This window comes from Bos grunniens, chromosome 19, assembly GCF_055505025.1.
Source record: "Bos grunniens cultivar Pamir isolate PY7600 chromosome 19, Bosgru_T2T1.0, whole genome shotgun sequence".
Taxonomy (NCBI): Eukaryota; Metazoa; Chordata; class Mammalia; order Artiodactyla; family Bovidae; genus Bos; species Bos grunniens.
In genome coordinates, this window is record NC_141183.1 from 13,500,992 (window position 1) to 13,522,816 (window position 21,825).

Sequence of the window (21,825 nt, forward strand, 5' to 3'; positions counted from 1 at the left end):
ACAAATTTTTTTTTTTTAACATATATTATTACCATTGCACAATATTTTTCCCCTTTGTGAATTGCCCATTCATACTCATTTAGTCTTAATGTATTTACCTTGTTCTAAATGGTTTTTAATGCTTCAGTTTAATCATCACAGTAACCTCGTAATACCTGTGGAAGGTTGTCATTTTGGAAACTCTGGGGGTGTGGCCCGTTAACAACGTCGCGATAGTTCCAGGTGTGCAGCAGCGCGAGGCAGCCATTTATGTAGTGTCTCCATTCTCCCCCAGTCTCCCCTCCCATCCAGGCTGCCACATAACATTGAACAGAGTTCCCTGTGTTGTACAGTAGGTCCTTTTGATTATCCATTTATTTGTCAGGTCTTAGTTGTAGCCCCTTAGGTCTTAACCCGCGTCCCCTGCTTTGCAAGGCAGATTCTTAACCACTGGGCCACCAGGAAAGTCCTGGTTATCCATCTTAAGTATGGCAGTGTGTACATGTGGATATCTCAAGCTCCCTAACTATCCCTTGCCCCTACCCTTTCCTCCCTGGTAACAATAAGTTCCTTTTCTAAGTTTGCGAGTCTGTTTCTATTTTGTAAATAATTTCATTTGTATCATTTCTTTTTAGATTCTGCATATAAGGGATATCATATATTTCTGTTTCTCTGACTTCACTCAGTATGACAATCTCTAGGTCCATCCATATTTCAGCAAATGGCATTATTTTGTCCTTTTTTATTGGATGTCTAGTAACTTTTGAGTGGATGATTGACATTGTGATTTTTATGTTGGGTGGCTTTAAGGTTTTTATCTTTAAAGAATGAATTTTGGCAGACAGTTTAGTTGTGTATCATGTATATCCTTTCAATCCTTTTTAAGCTTTGTTAAGGCAGATATAGCTTTTTCCCTAATTTTTCTCTAATTTAGTCTTCAGTGCAGTTCAGTCTTCAGTTCAGTTCAGTTGCTCAGTCGTGTCCGACTCTGTGTGACCCCATGAATTGCAGCACGCCAGGCCTCCCTGTCCCTCACCAACTCCCGGGGTTCACTCAGACTCACGTTCATCAAGTCGGTGATGCCATCCAGCCATCTCATCCTCTGTCGTCCCCTTCTCCTCCTACCCCCAATCCCTCCCAGCATCAGTCTTTTCCAGTGAATCAACTCTTCACGTGAGATGGCCAAAGTACTGGAGTTTCAGTTTCAGCATCATTGCCTCCAAAGAACACCCAGGACTGATCTCCTTTAGGATGGACTGGTTGGATCTCCTTGCAGTCCAAGGGACTCTCAAGAGTCTTCTCCAACACCACAGTTCAAAAGCATCAATTCTTTGGTGCTCAGCTTTCTTCACAGTCCAACTCTCACATCCATACATGACCACTGGAAAAACCATAGCCTTGACTAGACGGACCTTTGTTGGCAAAGTAATGTCTCTGCTTTTGAATATGCTATCTAGGTTGGTCATAACTTTCCTTCCAAGGAGTAAGCGTCTAAGTAAAGAATTTTCTGCAATGTCTGCTGGTGGCTCTGGGTGTTCAACAAGGACTCTGCACTCTGGCCCGATGGAGTTTGAGTGTCAGCCCTGTATGGGCTATGGGAACTCTGCCTTAGAGCTTCCTGGCAGTTCTTACCCAGCCTAGTGAACTCTAACCACTGTGCATGTGAAGATTCAGCCAAAGGTTTGAGGGGACCTTTCAGACTTACAGAGCTCGTTTTCTGCTTAGCTTCTTCTGGCATGTTGCCCTGCAAATTTCAGCTAAAGCAGCTGCTCTGCTTGAGTCCCCCTTCTCTGCAGTGGATTCTAAAAATTATTTTCTAGTGGACAGCTTGGGCAGCTATAGAGTCCAGTTGGTTGGTTACAAGTCGCTGTCGTCCTAGTACCTGAAAATACTGAGTTGGCCAAAAAGTTCATTTGGTTTTTTCCTAAGTGGGCTCTAGTAGTGCTTGGTTGTCTTTAACTTCATTTGAAACAGTTTTGTTAGATTATATTGTGACAGCTGTCTTACCAGCATCCATTAAAAAAATTTTTATCAAAATTGGTGAGTATTTATATAGCCATTTAAATAATGAAGATGGAAGAAAAACAACATTTTTGGCATACTATGCTTTATTATTTCAAGAAAGGTACACGGTGGAAATAAAAGGTTTGGGCAGTGTATGGAGAAGGGACTGTGACTGATCTGTCAGAAATGGTTTGCAAAGTCCCATGCTGGAGATCTCTTACTGGACAGTGCTCCATGGTTAGGTAGACCAGTTGAAGTTGATAGCAATCAAATTGAGACATTAATTGAGAATAGTCAACGTTATACCATGCAGGAGATAGCCTACGTACTCAAAATAACCCAAATCAAGTGTTGAAAATCATTTGCACTTATTTTCTTATATCATTAAATAATCTACAATGTTAAAAAAAAAATCATTTGCACCAGCTTGGTTATGTTATTGCTTTGTTTGGGTCCCGCATAAGTTGCGAAAAATTTTTTTCTTGACCATATTTGTGCATGTGATGCTCTACTGAAACATAATGAAAGGGTTCTGTTTTTAAAAACAAATTGTGACCAACGTGGATACCCCGGGAGGTCACTCTCCCCGGGCTCTGTCCAGGTGGCGTACGGGAGCATAGGGTTCTGCCCGGTAATGTACAGTCCCTTTCCACAACGTTGGAGATGAAGCTGGGCCTTGAGTCTGCGCCTGCATATTCCTACGTCTTCTCAGAGTCCTGTGGACAATGACTGAGGAGAAAAACCATGCAGAAAACAGCTCTGAAGAGCAATCTGTCTGGATCTGGGTTGCTCCGAAGTGAATTTTTTTTAATTGTTTTAACCTGTTTTGCTGTGCAGTTGGGTTAAGGTTTTCCCTCTTTTGCAGCATTTTGTTTGGGATTCCAAATACAACTGGATTTGAGCGTTTTGTTTGTGATTCCAATACAACTGGATTTGAGGAGAGAAGAGGAGCCTCACCAACTTCGCAGTTAGCAATGCTTTGGAGTCTTTCTTTGACAGGGAAATTAGTAAAGTAAAAATTAACTCCAGGCAAAACTACTGGAGTGGAACCCATTCCTTTCTCCATGGGGATCTTCCTGACCCAGGGATTGAACCTAGATCCTACTGCATTGCAGGTAGATTCTTTACATTCTGAAACACCAAGTAAAATGAGTAATACATTCATTGAAGATAAGCCTGGGAGATTTGGAAGTGTATAGGTACGATATTTAACCCCTTGGAACTGCACCTTAAAACCCATGAGTTCTAGTGTTCTGAAATGTATAAGAAATGCCAAAGACCATATGGGCAGGTCTTAGAGTATAGTGACCTGAAAGGCTCAAAAGACCTTTTCAGGTTTCCTATCTGGTGAAAACTTGATGTAATGACACTAAGATATTGACCTCTTTATCTATCACTCTTAAAAGTGGAAAGTAGGTGCCCATGAGAATCAGCATGTCTTAAAGTAATCCATCAACTTCTAATGTAATCGTGAACTTTAATAAAGATGACTATATGTGTAAAAAAAAAAAAAATAAAAACAAATTGTGATGGGCAATGAAGTGGATACTGCACAGTAATGTGGAACAAAAGAGATTATGGGGCAAGTGAACTGAATGAACGACACCAAAGGAGGTGATGCTGTATTTATGGTGGGATTGGAAGGAGTCCTCTCTTAATGAGCTGCTTCTGGAAAACCAGACAATTAATTCTAACAAGTACTGCTCCCAGTTAGACCTACTGAAAGCAGCATTGGATGAAAAGCATCTGGAATTAGCAGAAAACACATAATCTTCCATCAGGATAACACAAGGTTGCATGTTTCTTTGATGATCTGGCAAAAACCGTTATAGCTTGGCTGGGATGTTCTAATGCATCCGCCATATTCAAGAGACACTGCACCTTTTTTTTGGAAAAAAAATTTATTTTTGACTTGTGCTGGGTCTTTGTTGCTGCGCAGGCTTTTCTTTAGTTGCGGCCTGTGGGCTTCTCATTTCAGTGGCTTCTCTCGTGGGGCTTGGGCTCTAGGGCACACGGGTTTCAGTAGTTGCGGATCTCGCTCAAGAGCACAGGCTCAGTAGTTGTGGTGTACGGGCTTAGCTACTCCATGCATTGTGGGATCTTCCTGGATCAGAGATCGAACCTATGTTTCCTGCATTGGCAGTCAGATTCTTTACTGCTGAGCCACCAGGGAAGCCTCAACATTGCACCTTTGGATTTCTGTCTATTTCAAAGGTCTTTACAGAATTCTCCTGATGGAAAAGATTTCAGATTCCCTGGAAGGCTGTAAAAGGCACCTGGAACAGTTCTTTGCTCAAAAAGATAAAAGAGTTTTGGGAAGATGAAATTATGAAGTTGCCTGAAACATGGCAAAATGTAGTGGAACAAAATGGTGAATATGTTATTCAATAAAATCCTTGGTGAAAATGAAAATATGTCTTTTATTTTGACTTGAAAACCAAAGGAACTTTTTGGCCGACCCAGTACAGTTGTTGGGTTGTCTAATTGTTGGTGGAAAGGTAGTTCCATATCAGTTATTCCTTTATAACTGGAAGTGGAAATCCTTTTAATCCTTTTTGTCTGTCTTATTTGTTGTTTAGAACCAGATTGTTATAAACATAGTAGTTGTAGACGTGTCCTCTGTAAAGCATGGTATTAGATATTGATTTGAGACAGTATTCTGAAAGAGATGGGAATACCAGACCACCGGACCTGCCTCTTGAGAAACCTATATGCAGGTCAGGAAGCAACAGTTAGAACTGGACATGGAACAACAGACTGGTTCCAAATAGGAAAAGGAGTACGTCAAGGCTGTATATTGTCACACTGCTTATTTAGCTTATATGCAGAGTACATCATGAGAAATGCTGGGCTAGAAGAAGCACAAGCTGGAATCAAGATTGCCGGGAGAAATATCAATAACCTCAGACATGCAGATGACACCACCCTTATGGCAGAAAGTGAAGAGGAACTCAAAAGCCTCTTGATGAAAGTGAAAGAGGAGAGTGAAAAAGTTGGCTTAAAGCTCAACATTCAGAAAACGAAGATCATGGCATCTGGTCCCATCACTTCATGGGAAATAGATGGGGAAACAGTGTCAGACTTTATTTTTTTGGGCTCCAAAATCACTGCAGATGGTGACTGCAGCCATGAAATTAAAAGACGCTTACTCCTTGGAAGAAAAGTTATGACCAACCTAGATAGCATATTGAAAAGCAGAGACATTACTTTGCCAACAAAGGTCTGTCTAGTCAAGGCTATGGTTTTTCCAGTGGTCATGTATGGATGTGAGAGTTGGACTGTGAAGAAAGCTGAGTGCCGAAGAATTGATGGTTTTGAACTGTGGTGTTGGAGAAGACTCTTGAGAGTCCCATGGACTGCAAGGAGATTCAACCAGTTCATTCTAAAGGAGATCGGTCCTGGGTGTTCTTTGGAAGAAAGATGCTAAAGCTGAAACTCCAGTACTTTGGCCATCTCACGTGAAGAGTTGACTCATTGGAAAAGACTCTGATGCTGGGAGGGATTGGGGGCAGGAGGAAAAGGGGACGACAGAGGATGAGATGGCTGGATGGCATCACCGACTCGACGGACGTGAGTCTGAGTGAACTCTGGGAATTGGTGAGGGACAGGGAGGCCTGGCGTGCTGCGATTCATGGGGTTGCAAAGAGTCGGACACGACTGAGTGACTGAACTGAATAATAAATAATATTTTTCCTACATTTTAAAAGCAGGAGTCAATGTTATATTAACTCTAATCTCCTTTTAGAAACTGAAGATGAAACCTTTTCTTTTGCTCTGTTGATACTTGGATTATAGAGATTTACTAATATTAAACTATTCTGATATTTCTAAATAGCTCTTTTTTCTTTGGGCATTTTGTTTTAATGTCACGTTGATGTTTAATTTAATAGCAAATGTTTTACGTTTGTTTTTCCCTAGAATGGATGTTGAACTTGTTGTTGGAATTTGTGCAAAATAAGACATCTCCAGCAGACCTTGTACATCTGGCTTTTAAATTTCTTTACATCATCTCCAAGGTAATATTTAGATGGCACGTTGTAGCTGACCAAACACTTTCTTGATAAACTTGGTCCAGAGGTACCTTCCAAAATGTTATCAGGAAAGATGGTTCTCACGCAAAAGTTGTGGGTTTCATCATTTCTCTTTTTACCATGTGCTGGGGATCAGTTGTTAGCGACCCAGGGGGTCCTTTGGCTGCAACAGCATTTTTCAGCATTGTTTTCATCATCTTGCACTTGAATTGATCAGGCATCAGCTAACCAGAAAGGGAGGGAGAAGATATATGTACACATACATACATGTAAGTATGTGTCAGTAACTGAGAAAAGATTCCTATGAGGAGAAGACGAACAAACTTGGAAGCAGAAATGCTTCTCAGACATGAATGTGCAGATGGCTTTCTGGGGATCTCATGGGATGCAGATTTTGAGTTAAGTAGGTCTGGGATGAGGCCTGATACTCTGCATTCTTGCAGGCTCCCAGATGATGTGTGTGCTGGCCTGTAGACGCACCATGGGAGAGACTCGGCCCTCCCGGCTGGGGTTTTGCCTCTGTGGGGCCTGCCGTGTGGTGGAGAGAGGCCTGCGTGCACACTCCTTGCCCTCGGTTGGTTGAGTGCAGGGTCTCCTGAAAGTGTAGCACCATGTTTCGTGGAAGCCTTAATGAATTTGGGACCTTTTGGGTTCTTGAGGACTTATTCCTCATAATCAAGGTAGATGCAAAACTTGTTAGTTTGTAATATATCTGTATTTCTGATGAGCCAAGATTGGTTGGTCAAACTGGAACAGAACACATTTCTGAAATGATTCAAGAAGTAAAGGTGGCTTTCTTATTGTTTAGTCTTACTAAGTTGTATCACTGTAATATGTAATTTTCTTTGATCATTGGGTGGCATAGTTGGTGATTTTTGATAATAGAGAAGTAATCTTGCTACTTTTTGTATTTTCTGGTTGTATGATTCAGTATCTTTTTATTTGATAGGTTCGAGGATATAAAACATTTCTTCGTTTATTTCCACATGAAGTGGCTGATGTGCAGCCTGTTTTAGACATGTTTACAAACCAGAATCCTAAAGACCATGAAGTAAGTGTCCCTTTCCTCCCCCTAGTCCTCGCTGTTTCCTTGGTTTGCCTGCTTCTACACTGGCAGGTTCCTTTCCTGTTTCCTTCGATTTTATCTTGTGTTATTTTGTTCATTCCCTCTTTTTCATTTGTTCCTTTGATTTTCTCTTTTTACGTATGTTGCTTTAAATTATTTTCTTTTCAAAATTCCCTTTATAAAGAAAACTATACCTGAATACGGTGTGATGATAACTATATTATTATCCAAAATTTTTTTTACTTAAAATAGAACTATGTTGGGGCTCCCCAAGACCACTCCAAGTTTAGTGATTCCCTAGGACCACTACAAGAATTGACATCTAGTTATCCTCATGGCTATGACTTAACTCCAACAAAATCAGCAGAGGGAGAAGGCATATGGGGTGAAGTCCAGAGGAAATCAGTCGTGAGCTTCCAGAGTCTTCTCTACACTGGGTCACCCAAGGCACTTGCGATTTCCCACAGCACCAAGCTGTGAGAACACATGAGGTGTCCCAACAGGAAGATCACAGGGGCCAGCACCCACGATTTCTAGGAGGCTGGTCATGTGGGAACTCTGCCAGGCACATACGAAAACACGGAAGGTGAGCAGGTGTTCAGCATAAGCCACATGGTGTGTGCCAGCGGTCTGAGCACAGAGTGACCGTCATCAGTTAGGAGGCAGTGGGAATGTTCCCACAGTTCAGGCTCCCAGATGGCTGCCAATGGCCAGCCTTGCAGTTGTGTGTGCTGCGGAGTGCGCTCGGGCGCAGGATTCATTCAGAAGGGCACATGGATTTTAACTTCAAACTCAGGAAATTGTCTTGCCGTGTATGTGGCCTGCTCTCCTCCGTTTCTCATGCCTCTGATAGGGAGTCTGGGGCCAAAGCGGAATCTTGTTTTGTTGACTCCTCTGTGACAAGAAGTTGAAAATTTGTTTCTTTACTCTTAAGTCTTCTGGTTTTTTTTATCTATGACTCTGTTTTCCATTTTTCTTGAAATGCTGATTGCATGCTGAAGGGTGCCAGGGATAAGAAGCCGTTACACTGACATGTTAATGATTTTTATTTGTTCGTTTTGCTGTTTCTCTTGCCTGCCAAGGTAGCAGCCAGGCTGCGTGCCAGAGGTCGTGCGGCAGAGCATTGTGTGTTTGGAGTCCTGGGTGGGCGCTGAGCGGGAGGGGCCGTGGGACTGTGTGGATGCCCTCCACACAGGAATCATGTTGCTTTGTCCCGGCCCCGTAGACCTGGGAGACCCGCTACATGCTGCTGCTATGGCTCTCTGTGACCTGCCTGATCCCGTTTGATTTTTCCCGCCTCGACGGAAACCTCTCTCAGCCTGGGCAAGAGCGAGCATCCACCATGGACCGTATCCTCCAGGTAGCGGAGGTGAGTGTGGTCCTGCAGTAGTGAGCTGCTGACCGGTGTCCTTTCTCGTGCCATCCTGCCGCTGGGACTTAATTAGGTACACTTGTGATGTTTGGGTATTTCTTCAGCTGTTGTTACCCTTTTTCAGTGAGGTGGAATTCCATTTCATAACTTAACATGAAACTGATAATTCTTACAGGGATCAGGATGTATTATTTCAGCAAATCTCATTTCTCTGTAGATAATACAAATACTCTGATGATAGCATAAAAGGGGGCAGTGATAAGAGAAAGGTCCATTTAAAATCTAACTTTTTAATTTTTAGCACTATGTAAATAATGCATGATCATCATAGGAAAATCAGAAAGAAAAGCAGGAAAAATATTAAAGTGAAATCTCTCAACTATTAGTGTTGAGCGATAACACTTTATTTTTTTTCTTCAAGGTTCTCCTGATGCATGCCTTATGTGTGTAGATACAGGTTTTTGTATATTCTGCTGTGGAAAATATTACCCTGAACTTGAATGACTTAGCACATGTTCATCATCTTATAGTTTCTGTGAATCAGGAAATCTGGCCATGGCTTCGCTGGGCTCTCTCTTTCAGGGTCTCCCCAGGCTGCGGGCTGAGCTCACCTAGGACAGGTCTGCTTCCAAGCTCTCATGGTTGTTGGCAGGAGTCAGACCTTGAGGGTGTTGGCTGAGGGCTTCAGTGCTTTGCTGGCTGTTTGCCATGCAGCCGCCCACCACCCCCCCCACAACAGTGGTGGCTTACTCTGTGAAAACCAGCAAGGGGCAGGGTCTGTAGCAAGGCAGAGGTCACACGTTCGTGTGACGTCATCATGGAAGTGACATCCTACCTCCTGCCAAATTGTCTTGGTTAGAAGCAAGTCATTGTGTCCAACCCACATGGGAGGGATTACACAGGGCGTGGGCGCTGGTGGGCAGGACGCCTGCCACACTTAAACTAAGCTGCTCTGGGTGCCTGCTCTGCACCAGACGTTCTTCTAAGAGGCTATTCATACATTAACTCTTTCATCTTGCTTAATGAGACAGTTCGCTGTTGTTCATCCTCATTTTACTGAGGGGGCAACATGTATAAAAAATAAATGCCTTTGCCAGCTCTCTTTCTCACACATGGTGGATCCAAATTTGAACCCAGGGGTTTGGCTCCCAGCCTATTCTTCACACTGCTTCCTGTGGCCCGCGTGTACAGGGCCGCGGTGTCCTTCTGCTCTGGGACCTGCTTTTCCCTGGAGCAGTTTGGTCTGAATGTCTCATGTCAGTAAGTAGACATCTCCCTCACGGTCGTTAAGGGAAAAGGTGCACCACTGTATCCTTATTTCTAAAATACTAATAGTCTTTTCTAGATGGGTGGTTTGTTTCTAGCTGAGTTTGGTTACCCTCTGGGTGCTTGTCTCCTAAGTGGGATTGCCCAAGGAGAGGCCCGGTTTCTAGAGAGTTGTCCTTCAGAAGGAAGATCTTCTAAGTATATTGTTTGGGAAGCAGTTGAGAATTGGAAACCTCTGAGAGGTGTCGGAGTCACTGCAGTGAACTGCAGCCTTCCTGTGTTTGAGCAGGGCTTCCCGGCTGTTTTGAATGCCATGGAGCTGGCGGGCCCAGGCCTGTTCCGTGCACACTCTGGGTGGCAACACACATGCTTCATTTTTCAGTCACTTTTGCAGATGTACATTTCAAGGAGTGTGGCCACACGCTGCGTGGGGATTGGGCCCTTCCCTGAGGGTGAGCACATGTGTGGCAGCTGCAGCCCTGAGCTCACGTTCATGAGTGCTTCATGCAGCTTCAGAGTGTCTGGCCTCTGCCGCTGAGCCTGCACCCTGAGCAGTGGATCTGCTGAGTGAGGAACCAGATGGCCGAGCGGGTCCCTGTTGTTTATATTATGTGTGTAACTATGCCTGTCCTTTTACCCTTCCCTGTAGTCTTACCTGGTCGTCAGCGACAAGGCCCGAGACGCAGCTGCTGTCCTCGTGTCCAAGTAAGTGCTTTCTGAGACGATTTGCCGTCTGTTACCTGTGTCTCTGTTGTCATCAGAGAGGACACTCGGTTGCGAGGCCTGGGGAATCTTTGCTGTCCTGAGGACTTTGCTGCATTCCCTGAGGGAACCCAGCACTGGTAAAGGAACCCTGAACCTGATGTGACCACCTTCAGTGCTGGTCAGGGACTCAGGGTTACCTGATGCCAGGTTAGTGGCTCGTGGGCCCATCAAGGGAGTGCAGATTTTGAACAGGTGTAGCAGTTTTGTGGGGCCATATCTCTCCTCTAGCGGGGTGTCAGTTAAAAGAGCTTTTGGAAGTCACTTAGAGAGCAGACTACACTGTGGTTTGTGGAGATCATGGGCTGTGATTGCATCATTGTGCAATCACAATGATAAAAATCCCCAAACATGGCATGTTAACTAAAAACAGTCTGTGCCTGAAGCAGGCAAAGATTGATTTTTCTGATGAGCTGAGTAAGACGACCCAGGCAGCAGGGCCTGAAGTCTCAAGAAAAAAAATGGTGCCAAAGATGGGTATGAAAACTGAGTAACTTGTTTCATGGAATATGAGAATGGAAGAAAGCAGTTTTTATAACTCTTTTGTATGATGTGATTTAAAGTATGTGTAGACTGTAAATGATTTAAAAAATTTAACTTTTATCCCTCCTCCATGTTTATGAAAGTTGAAAACTGGCTGTAAGAGCTTTTGGGTGTCTTGATTGTGGCAACACTTCAGGGTCACCTTGTCTTAGGTGTGTAGCCGTGATCTTGTGCAAGGTGGGAAGAGATGTGCTTGATTTATGGGGCATTCAAATGGCAACCCACTCCAGTGTTCTTGCCTGGAGAATCCCAGGGACAGGGGAGCCTAGTGGGCTGCCATCTGTGGGGTCGCACAGAGTCAGACACGACTGAAGCGACTCAGCAGCAACAGCAGGGACATTGAAGGAAGTATTTGTGGAAGTACTTGCTAAGCCATTGGGCAGAGCCTGAATTCAGGAGGCTGATTTTAGGAGTGAAGAAGGAAGCAGCTGAACATGTCTGATATACCTCCCCTGGGTGAGGAGAAAGTCACCGACAGAGCTTTCTCATGGTTTTGACAAGGAATGAAAAAGCATGGGTTTCTTTCTAACTGTGAAAGTAATCATGTGTGTTTTGGAAGATAAAAAAAAGTGCAAAGTAAGACTCACATGTACTGTCATGCCCAGAGGTGTAACCGCCGGGTCCTCTGTTCTCCGCTGCCGGTGGGCGTGTTGGTCCCTGGCACGTGGCTGCACACGGCAGGCCGGCCTAGACCTTTGGTCAGTCTTCCAGACGCGATGAAGGTGTGGTGTATTCTTTCTCCAGCCCCACGGCACGAGTAGACCTTTGGTTAGTAAAATTAGCACAGCCTCAGACACTCAACATTAAACTTCGTACTCGTTTGATTGGCTCTATTTTCTCCTTCCAGGTTTGTTGAGATATAATTGACGTATGGCACTGTACAAGTTTAAGGCTTACAGCATGGAGATTTGACTTATCAGTTCAGTTCAGTCGCTCAGTCACGTCTGACTCTGCGACCCCATGAACTGCAGCACGCCAGGCCTCCCTGTCCATCACCAACTCCCAGAGTTCACTCAAACTCACGTCCATCAAGTCGATGATACCATCCAGCCATCTCATTCTCTGTTGTCCCCTTCTCCTCCTGTCCCCAATCCCTCCCAGCATCAGAGTCTTTTCCAGTGAGTCAGCTCTTCACATGAGGTGGCCAAAGTACTGGAGTTTCAGCTTTAGCATCATTCCTTCCAAAGAACACCCAGGACTGATCTCCTTTAGAATGGACTGGTTGGATCTCCTTGCAGTCCATGGGACTCTCAAGAGTCTTCTCCAACACCATAGTTCAAAAGCATCAATTCTGCACTCAGCTTTCTTCACAGTCCAACTCTCACATCCATACATGACCACGGGAAAAACTATAGCCTTGACTAGACGGACCTTTGTTGGCAAAGTAATGTCTCTGCTTTTCAATATGCTATCTAGGTTGGTCATAACTTGCCTTCCAAGAAGTAAGCGTCTTTTAATTTCATGGCTGCAGTCACCATCTGCAGTGATTTTGGAGCCCAAAAAAATAAAGTCTGACACTGTTTCCCCATCTATTTCCCATGAAGTGATGGGACCAGATGCCATGATCATAGTTTTCTGAATATTGAGCTTTAAGCCAACTTTTTCACTCTCCTCTTTCACTTTCATCAAGAGGCTTTTGAGTTCCTCTTCACTTTCTGCCATAAGGGTGGTGTCATCTGCATATCTGAGGTTATTGATATTTCTCCCGGCAATCTTGATTCCAGCTTGTGCTTCTTCCAGCCCAACGTTTCTCATGATGTACTCTGCATATAAGTTAAATAAACAGGGTGACAATATACAGCCTTGATGTACTCCTTTTCCTATTTGGAACCAGTCTGTTGTTCCATGTCCAGTTCTAACTGTTGCTGCCTGACCTGCGTATAGGTTTCTCAAGAGGCAGGTCCGGTGGTCTGGTATTCCCATTTCTTTCAGAATTTTCCACAGTTTATTGTGATCCACACAGTCAGAGGCTTTGGCATAGTCAATAAAGCAGAAATAGATGTTTTTCTGGAACTCTCTTGCTTTTTTGATGATCCAGCGGATGTTGGCAATTTGATCTTTGATTCCTCTGCCTTTTCTAAAACCAGCTTGAACATCTGGAAGTTCACGGTTCATGTATTGCTGAAGCTGATCATAAAATGATTATCGGAGTAGGCTTAGTGAACAGGTATCATCTCATATAGATACAAAATAAAAGATTCAGAAAAAAATTTTTTTTCCTGTGATGACTCTTTCCTTGTGATGACTTTGGATTTACTCTTTTTTTTAATTGAATGAAAGATTTGTCATATTCTGTAGTGCTTCCCAGTTTTCAGAAGTTTCACACACATAATTTCATATAATCTCATAATAACTCCTTTTTTTCTCTACCCCTGTTATCGCTCCGCGCCCCCCCCCCCCAGGTTTTACTCTCAACAACTTTCATATATGATATATATCAGTGTTAATTATATTTATCATGTTTCGTGTTACATCTCTAGTACTTATTCACCTTATAGCTGGAAATTCTTACCTTTTTGACTGCTGTTCTCCAGTTCCCTCCCTGACCCCTTTCTCTGGTAGCCATAAGTCTGACCTCGTTTTCTGTGAGATTGTTTGATTTCTGATTGATTCTTAGGGATGAATTCCTAGAAGAGGAATGAACATTCTAGGGGTTTTAAATGCAGCTACTGGAAAGGTTGATCAAGTTGAAAGTCTCCTTTTTCCCAAATGTTTGCTAAATTTGTTAAATGAAGCATAATGTCTTTATTATCAGCAGTACTGATTTGGTAGCATTCTGCTGAGCTTGACCTGGTGGAGTACTGCACGGTGGGGCGAGGGGGCTGAGACCCTAAACCCTTCTTCCCTCGGTGGCAGGTGTCCTCCAGAAAGGCCGTAGCCAGAGACCCCTGGTGGGCTATGCGCTGCTGACTGGCTGCTCCTGCGCCATCTAGTGGTCGGACAAGCTGGCGTTCGAGAGGTTGAGGCCAGGTTTTTATCTAGCGCGTTAAAAGAGCTCCGGCTGATTTAGCTAGGCTGTAGGTCACCCAGTTTCCTTTAGCTGTGGAAAGGGCAGATGACCTCAGGTCTAGAGCTGCTCTAGGTAACATGCCTCACAGGTGGGTTCTGACTCGCCTGTTTTTTTGGTGAGCTGTTACAGTGAGACCCTGGGTATGCAGAGTGGTCACATGTGGCCTTTGACCCACTGGCATCTGTTCTCTGGTGTTTCATGAGGGAGCTGCCTGTCTGCCCTATCAGCTTTGAAGGCTTCCCCTTACCATGTGCAGTTCATCTGCAGCTGCATCTGTTTCCCTTCATTAACCAGAACCTGCAAGTTCTGTAACTTTGTTACTTTGATGCCAAGACATTTGGATATGAGTGTTACTTTACAGAAACTTGTCAATGGAAAAACAGGCCTTTATTCTTCCTGATTGTATAGAAATGCATCAATGGAAAAATATGCCTTTATTCTTCCTGATTATATTAGTTTTAAAAAGCAGATGCTTTTATCTAACTGTGAAATCAATGTATGCTCCATGTGGAAAAGTTGGAACATAGAAAATTGGGAAAACCCCACCCATTTATAATAATAATACACAATAATGTGTTGTATTTTTTTGTTTTGTTTTGTTTTTCTGTGCTGTCACTGTATGGAATTTGCGTAGCACAATCTCTTTGAATTAACATTTGTTTTTTCACTTAATTTCACATTACCACTGATTAAATGGCTCCTTTATATTCCACTGTTTTTAACTCTAACCAGCTGGTTAGAGTTTTCCTAACCAGGAAGACCTCACGTTTTCCTCTTATCAGTAGTGATGTAATGACTAGCTTTCGGTGTAAACCTATTTTGATATTTGGGATTTTTTTTTTAGGATAGTCCCCTAGAGGTGGCCTTCTGAGTCACAGGACACAAGGACATTGTTGAATCTGTACACCAGTGACTCTTGGGAGCAAGTTTTCAAAATCTCTGGCACCACAGGCAGCCTTCAGCACAACCCTGTTCTCCCAGTTGGATTGTGCATTGTTTTATTTATTACTAATGTTTAGATTGTATTTCACTGATCGCTGGTGAGTTTCAACACATTAATCTTATTTCAAACATCTTATGTCCTGTGTTGTAATCTGATTTCTAATATCTGTGGGTTTCTTGGTGCTTTTTCTCTGCTAGTGTGCACTTTCTCAGTGAAGGATGTTAGCTCAAGGAGGGTGTGATATTTTCTCCAGGTGGTTGATAACCTTTTTTTTTTAATTGTTTATTTAGGGTTGTGCTGGGTCTGTGTTGCTGCGTGGGCTTTCTCTAGCTGTCGTGAGCGGGGACTGCTCTCTAGTTGCCACGTGCGGGCTTCTTGTTGCAGTGACCCTACCCTAGAGCGTGTGGCGCACAGGCTCTGGGTGCTCGGGCCTCAGTAGCTGCAGCACCCGGGCTCAGCAGTCGCGGCCCCGGGCTCTGTAGCACAGGCTCAGTAGTTCTGGTGCACAGGCTGAGCTGCTCCATGGCATGTCGGGTCTTGGCTGTGCCAAGGATTGAACCTACTCCTGCACTGGCAGGCAGATTCTTTACCACTGAGCCCCCTGGGAAGCCTGGATGGTAGCCTTTTACTTCTTTGGACTGAAGTTTTTAATTCTAATGTCAACGTGGTAGCTATTTTCCTTTATTTATTTTTTACTTTTATGCTTAAAGGTTTACTGTCATAAGAGAATTTACAAAGAATCATATTTTTCTTATTTCCCCTTGCTATTCTTTGGAACTCTGCATTCCAAAGTGAAAGGCAAAGGAGAAAAGGAAAGATATGTCCATCTGAATGCAGAGTTCCAAAGAATAGCAAGGAGAGATAAGAAAGCCTTCCTCAGTGATCAGTGCAAAGAAATAGAGGAAAACAATAGAATGGGAAAGACTAGAGATCTCTTTAAGAAAATTAGAGATACCAAGGGAGCATTTCATTGCAAAGATAGGCACAATAAAGGACAGAAATGGTATGGACCTAACAGAAACAAAAGATACTAAGAAGAGGTGGCAAGAATACACAGAAGAACTATACAGAAATGATCTTTATGACCCAGATAACCACAACGGTGTGATCACTCACCTAGAGCCAGATATCCTGGAATGCGAAGTCAGGTGGACCTTAGGAAGCATCACTACGAACAAAGGTAGCAGAGGTGATGGAATCCTGGCTGAGCTATTTCAAATCCTAAAAGATGATGCTGTGAAAGTGCTGCACTCAACATGCCAGCAAATTTGGAAAACTCAGCAGTGGCCACAGGACTGGAAAAGGGCAGTTTTCATTCCAGTCCCAAAGGCAGTGCCAAAGAATGCTGAAATTACTGCACAATTGCACTCATCTCACACGCTAGCAAAGTAAGGCTCAAAATTCTCCAAGCCAGGCTTCAACAGTATGTGTACCGAGAACTTCCGGATGTTCAAGCTGGACTTAGAAAAGGCAGAGGAACTGGAGATCAAATTACCAACATCCGTTAGATCATAGAAAAATCAAGAGTATTCCGGAAAAACATCTACTTCTGTTTCATTGACTACACTAAAGCCTTTGGCTGTGTGGATCACAACAAACTGTAGAAAATTCTTAGAAGAGATGGGAATACCAGATCATCTGACCTGCCTCCTGAGAAACCTGTGTGCGGGTCAAGAAGCGACAGAACCGGACATGGAGCAACAGACTGGTTCCAGATTGAGAAAGGAGTATGTCAAGGCTGTATATTGTCACGCTCCTTATTTAACTTATATACAGAGTACATCATGAGCAATGCCAGGCTGGATGAAGCTCAAGCTGAAATCAAGATTGCCAGGAGAAATATCAATAACCTGCAATAATCAATATGCATATGACACCACCCTTATGGCAGAAAGCGAAGAGGAACTAAAGAGCCTCTTGATGAAAGTGAAAGAGGAGAGTGAAAAAGCTGGCTTAAAACTCAGCATTCAGAGAACTAAGATCATGGCATCTGATGGGGAAACAGTGAGAGACTTTATTTTCTTGGGCTCCAAAATCACTGCAGACTGCAGCCATGAAATTAAAAGATGCTTGCTTCTTGGAAGAAAAGCTATGACTAACCTAGACAGCATGTTAAAAGTAGAGACGTTACTTTACCGACAGAGGTCCGTCTAGTCAAAGCTATGGTTTTCTCTTCCAGTAATCATGTATGGATGTGAGAGTTGGACCATAAAGGAAGCTGAGTGCCAAAGAATTGATGCTTTTGAACTGTGGTATTGGAGAAGACTCTTGAGAGTCCCTTGGACTGCAAGGAGATCAAACCGGTCAATGGTAAAGGAGATCAGTCCTGAATATTCACTGGAAGGACTGATGGTGAAGTTCCAATATTTTGGCCACCTGATGCGAAGAACTGACTCATTTGAAAAGACCCTGATGCTGGGTAAGGTTGAAGGCAGGAGAAGGCGACGACAGGATGAGATGGTTGGAGGCATCACTGACTCGATGGACATGAGTTTGAGCAAGCTCAGGGAGTTGGTGATGGACAGGGAAGCCTGGTGTGCTGCAGTCCTTGGGGTCACAGAGAGTCGGACATGACTGAGCAACTGGACTGACTGATATTTTTCTACCTTTTTATTGTTTCATATAGAATTAGTAATCCATTTGGAATTTCTTTTGTCATAGGTTATATAACAGATGTTTTCCCCCTCTTGTAACTAAATTCACCATTTTACAAACATTTCACTTTTCCTTTATTAATTTAAAAATACACAAAAATACACAATTAATTTAAAATACACAAAATAGGGTTCATCACTTCGCCTGTGCTGTTTCACTCTCAGGCCAGGTGCCGTGTGGTAACAGCACCAATGAGCGGTGTGTCCGTCCCACCTGGTAGGTCTGGTCCTGTTAGAAGGTTTTGCTGCTCACTCTCTGGCGCTTACCTTTCTGAGAGAAGGAAAAGGGGGGGTCTCTGAACACCCTCATGTGTTTTCTGGGCTCCACATTGACAGTGGACGTAATTTGTGATGTAAGTTTTCCTAAAAAGTAAGGAAGCATAGGATTCAGAGATCTTTCAGTGTGTGCAGAAGGGTCTTCTTCTGGGCGTTACATCTGTGGTGTAGATGTTTTCCATTTTTGCTTATCTGTACTTCAGGACCTCTGCTGCTGTTACATTTTTAGTAAGAAGAAAAAAATCCTGCTTAAGTCTTTCAAAGGAGCCCTGGGTGTTCTACTGTGATTTGGCAACTCGCCTTGTATGATTTCGCCTGGGAACGGAAGTCAGCCACTGCAGGATGCACGCAGAGCATCGGGCTCCTGCCGACTCCGCAGGCCAGCGGGGGGAGGAAGCAGGGAGTGTGACCCCTAGTGGCCGGCGCTGTGACTTGTGTCTCTCAGTAGGGCTTCGGGTTCCAGCCAGGCTGCCTGTCGGCCCTGTGGGCCACTCTGTGCCTGTCCCCTTGCCTGTCCCGAGGGCTGCCTCACTGCAGATTCTGCGCCTGCCCACGTAGTGTGGTGCTTGGCGGCTGGCTGTTGTCTTCAGCCTATGGGCTGATCAGAAGTCAGGCTGAGGATCAGATCGCTATGTGTGGCCCTCATCCTATCCGCACCCTCCCCCTCATCAAAGGGCTTTAAACAGGGCCAAGGACATTGAGCAGAGAAGGCAATGGCACCCCACTCCAGTACTCTTGCCTGGAAAATCCCATGGACGGAGGAGCCTGGTAGGCTGCAGTCCATGGGGCCGCTAAGAGTCGGACACGACTGAGTGACTTCACTTTCACTTTTCACTTTCCTGCATTGGAGAAGGACATGGCAACCCACTCCAGTGTTCTTGCCTGGAGAATCCCAGGGACGGGGCAGCCTGGTGGGCTGCCATCTATGGGGTCACACAGAGTCGGACACGACTGAGGTGACTTAGCAGCAGCAGCAGCAAGGACATTGAGATGGGTATATATCACCAATTATCCATTTTAGGTGATCCCCCGAAGTGCAGATTTTGTGAAATTTTTGGCCCTTCTTCCCAGACCCACTGAAACAAGATGTCTTGAGGGTGTGGCATGTAAATTTTCCTTGGTAACCAGCATCCTGAAGTTTGGTAACTCCTTGGTGACCTTGTCTCTGGGTGTGCTCCCTGTTGGGGGTGGCGGAAGACAGTAATGGCAGCTTTGTTTTTTTTGACCGAGAGACCTTCCACGTGGCTGCAATAGAATTCTAGCGCTGGGTGGTGGTGGCTGAGAGAAGAGGGGCTTATGGGGTGCGGCTGGGGGGCTTCTAGTCAGGATGAGAGGCTCCTGCAGGGTGCAAAGGACGGTGCTGGGCTTGCCAAATGCTGCTCCTGGGGCGAGTGTGACCTTGCGTGTTTCCGTGGTATTGGTGCCCAGGCACTTAGCCCCTGGCAGAGCGAGCAGTCCTCACAGGTCACCTCCCTGATGCTGTCCCTGGGCCTCCTGTCCTCCCCTCAGCTCTTTCCTTCTTGTTTGCCTGCTTCCTGTGTTTCTGCCCCCAGACTGCAGGTTCCCCTGGAGGACGGGGGCTCAGCCTCAGTCTTAGAGCTGGGGGAAGGGCGTGTGCGCTGGTTGGAGAGGAGCGAAGGGGGCCCAAGCTTCAGTGTGGGAGCCCGAGGGTGGCTGCCGGCCCAGACCAGCATGCAAGAGGGTGGGCAAGTGCCAGCACGTGGGGAGGGCAGCGCTGAGCACGCACCTGCGATGGGAACGGTGGGGCCGTGGACACGGCCGGCGCTCTGCATGGGGCTGTGCAGCAGGCAGAGAGGACGGGGAATGCGTCCTGAGGGAGGTGCGGAGCGGAGATCGCAGGTGGCAGCGCGGAGCCCCATGGGGAAGGGGTCCTGAGTGGGCCAAGGAGTGGGCGTTGCTGGGCTTGGGTGAAGGTGGGCCTGTGGTCCATGGGGCCTCGGGGTGAGCGAGGGCTCAGGAGGTGGGAGCTGGGAGGAGAGGGACTGTGTGAGACTCCCGAGAGGTGGTGGTGGGAATCGCCACCCGAGGGCCAGGGTCTTCATTGGAGAGCGGTGGTAGGCCAGGAAAGGGTGGGCTCTTGTCAGCTGGGGCCAGGTTTGAGTTGTCATTACCTGTCTGTTCCCTTCTGGCAGGTTTGTTACGCGGCCTGACGTCAAGCAGAAGAAGATGGCGAGTTTCCTGGACTGGAGCCTGTGCACTTTGGCCCGCTCCTCCTTCCAGACCATCGAGGGGGTCATTGCCATGGACGGGACGCTGCAGGCCCTGGTAAAATGAACACTGCCCCAGTGGGGCTTCAGCAGTCAGTCTGTGGGGTTGTGGGAAAGGCAGGGACAAGCCCTATTTAATACCTTGGTTTCATTGTGAAGTGGCTGGAACACAGGAGACGTTGAATCCCGACAAGATGATCAACTCGGTTTCTCTCCTCTGCTGCTTTGCATTGGGCCCTGTGACCCAGGGCTGGCCCTGTGCTGTTGGCGATCGACTTTCTGCCCAGGTGAAGGGGATGGACTGGTGATGCTGTGCGTCGCCACCAGGGGGCACTGGTGCCCGCAGAGCAGAGCCAGAGCCAGTGGGCGGGCAGGGGAGTGTCCTCCTCGGGCTTCCTGCTGCTTAGACAAGTTACAGAGGAAAATGGTTAGAACCAGCATAAAGGAAACAAGGCAGGTGATCTGGAATTTGTTCTTGTTTAGATGCTCTGGGTGTTTGCACCAAGTGCAGACCGGACCCGCACCCTTTCCTGGCTGCCTTTGCTTGTCTGGTGGTACTTTTTCTAGTGTAGACGGGGAGGAAAGGTTAGTTTAAATTCTTCGGGGGAGGGGAGGCTGCCGCACCTGAAGCTCTGGGGTCATGGCTCCCTTCCCTGGACCCTGTGGTCCTTGCAGTGGGCAACTTTGTCCTTGTCTCTGAAGCTGGCGGGCCCAGGGCCCGCTTAGAGGAGAGCAGGGTGTTTCGGGCTGTGTTTAAATGGGGGCATTTGGGCCGTGACTCAGTGTGATGTCATCTTCTTGGGTGTCGTCCCATCTTCTCTCTTTGGCAGTGGCAGGTTCTGACGGGGTGTAGGAGGCGAGAGGGCCTGGGGAAAGCGGGGCTGATGGTGTGATGGCCCGGGGCGGAGGGACAGGAGGTGGGAGAAGCAGAGGACAGCACTCGGCCCTGCCTCCTCCACTCCTAGAATGTTCTCTCATCTGTGTCTTTTCATTCACAGTATCTTCAGGAAGGACTGTCATTTAAATGATGAGACTATCTAAGACATTAAAAAAAAAACAAAACCAAAAACCTTGAAAAACAAAACCTGTCCTGAGTTCCTGTGGTCTGTTGAGGTGATGTCTGTTTCTCCTTGTGGCCTTTTATTCTGTAAATAAACGTGATGTGTTATTACAGAGGTTTTTAATAAGTTGAGATACAGTTTGCATAATACACCTTTTAAAGTTCAGTGGTTATTTTGTACATGCACAAGATAACAACTGTCACCATTGTCTAGTTCCAGAATACTCTGATCACCCCAAAAGGAAACCCCCCACACATGAGCAGCACCTCCTCCTCTGTGGCCCCGGGCACCCCCAGTTCCTGGCAGCTAGTGATCTACTTTCCGTCTCTCTGGATTTGCTTTTCGAGGACGTTTCACACAAGCGGAGTCGTGTACGGTGTGGCCTTTTGAATCTGGCTTCTTTGGTGTCGTGTTCCCACAGGACTTCTGTGTCGCAGCCTGTCCGTGCTTCCTTCCTTCTTAATACTCCCTTGTAGTTACTCAGAATTCTGAGATACTCTGAATAAGGCTGATCTGAAAATGTGTGTGTCAGATTTTGTTTGAGCATATATTTTCAACTTCCTTGCTACAATAGTAGCAGTAGATTTTTTTTTTAAGTGTAACAATTTAAATATACTTCCTGTGTTTCTG

General features: G+C 45.5%; 1 protein-coding gene and 1 non-coding gene across 5 annotated transcripts in view; both read left to right on the plus strand.

Annotated features, from left to right (window-relative positions):
• The window catches only part of TBCD (tubulin folding cofactor D), a 148,834-nt gene that overhangs the window by 4,973 nt on the left and 122,036 nt on the right, over positions 1-21,825 (plus strand). For all 4 annotated transcript variants that reach the window (XM_086356808.1, XM_086356807.1, XM_086356809.1 and 1 more), the window contains 5 exons: positions 5,902-5,999; positions 6,964-7,065; positions 8,306-8,449; positions 10,368-10,423; positions 20,060-20,192. In XM_086356808.1, the coding sequence (XP_086212934.1) occupies positions 5,902-5,999; positions 6,964-7,065; positions 8,306-8,449; positions 10,368-10,423; positions 20,060-20,192 (533 nt within the window). The remainder of the gene's footprint in view (positions 1-5,901; positions 6,000-6,963; positions 7,066-8,305; positions 8,450-10,367; positions 10,424-20,059; positions 20,193-21,825) is intronic.
• LOC147351316 (small nucleolar RNA SNORA73 family) lies at positions 2,539-2,742 on the plus strand. Its single transcript, XR_015148465.1, has one exon. It is a non-coding gene; the product is annotated as a small nucleolar RNA SNORA73 family (small nucleolar RNA).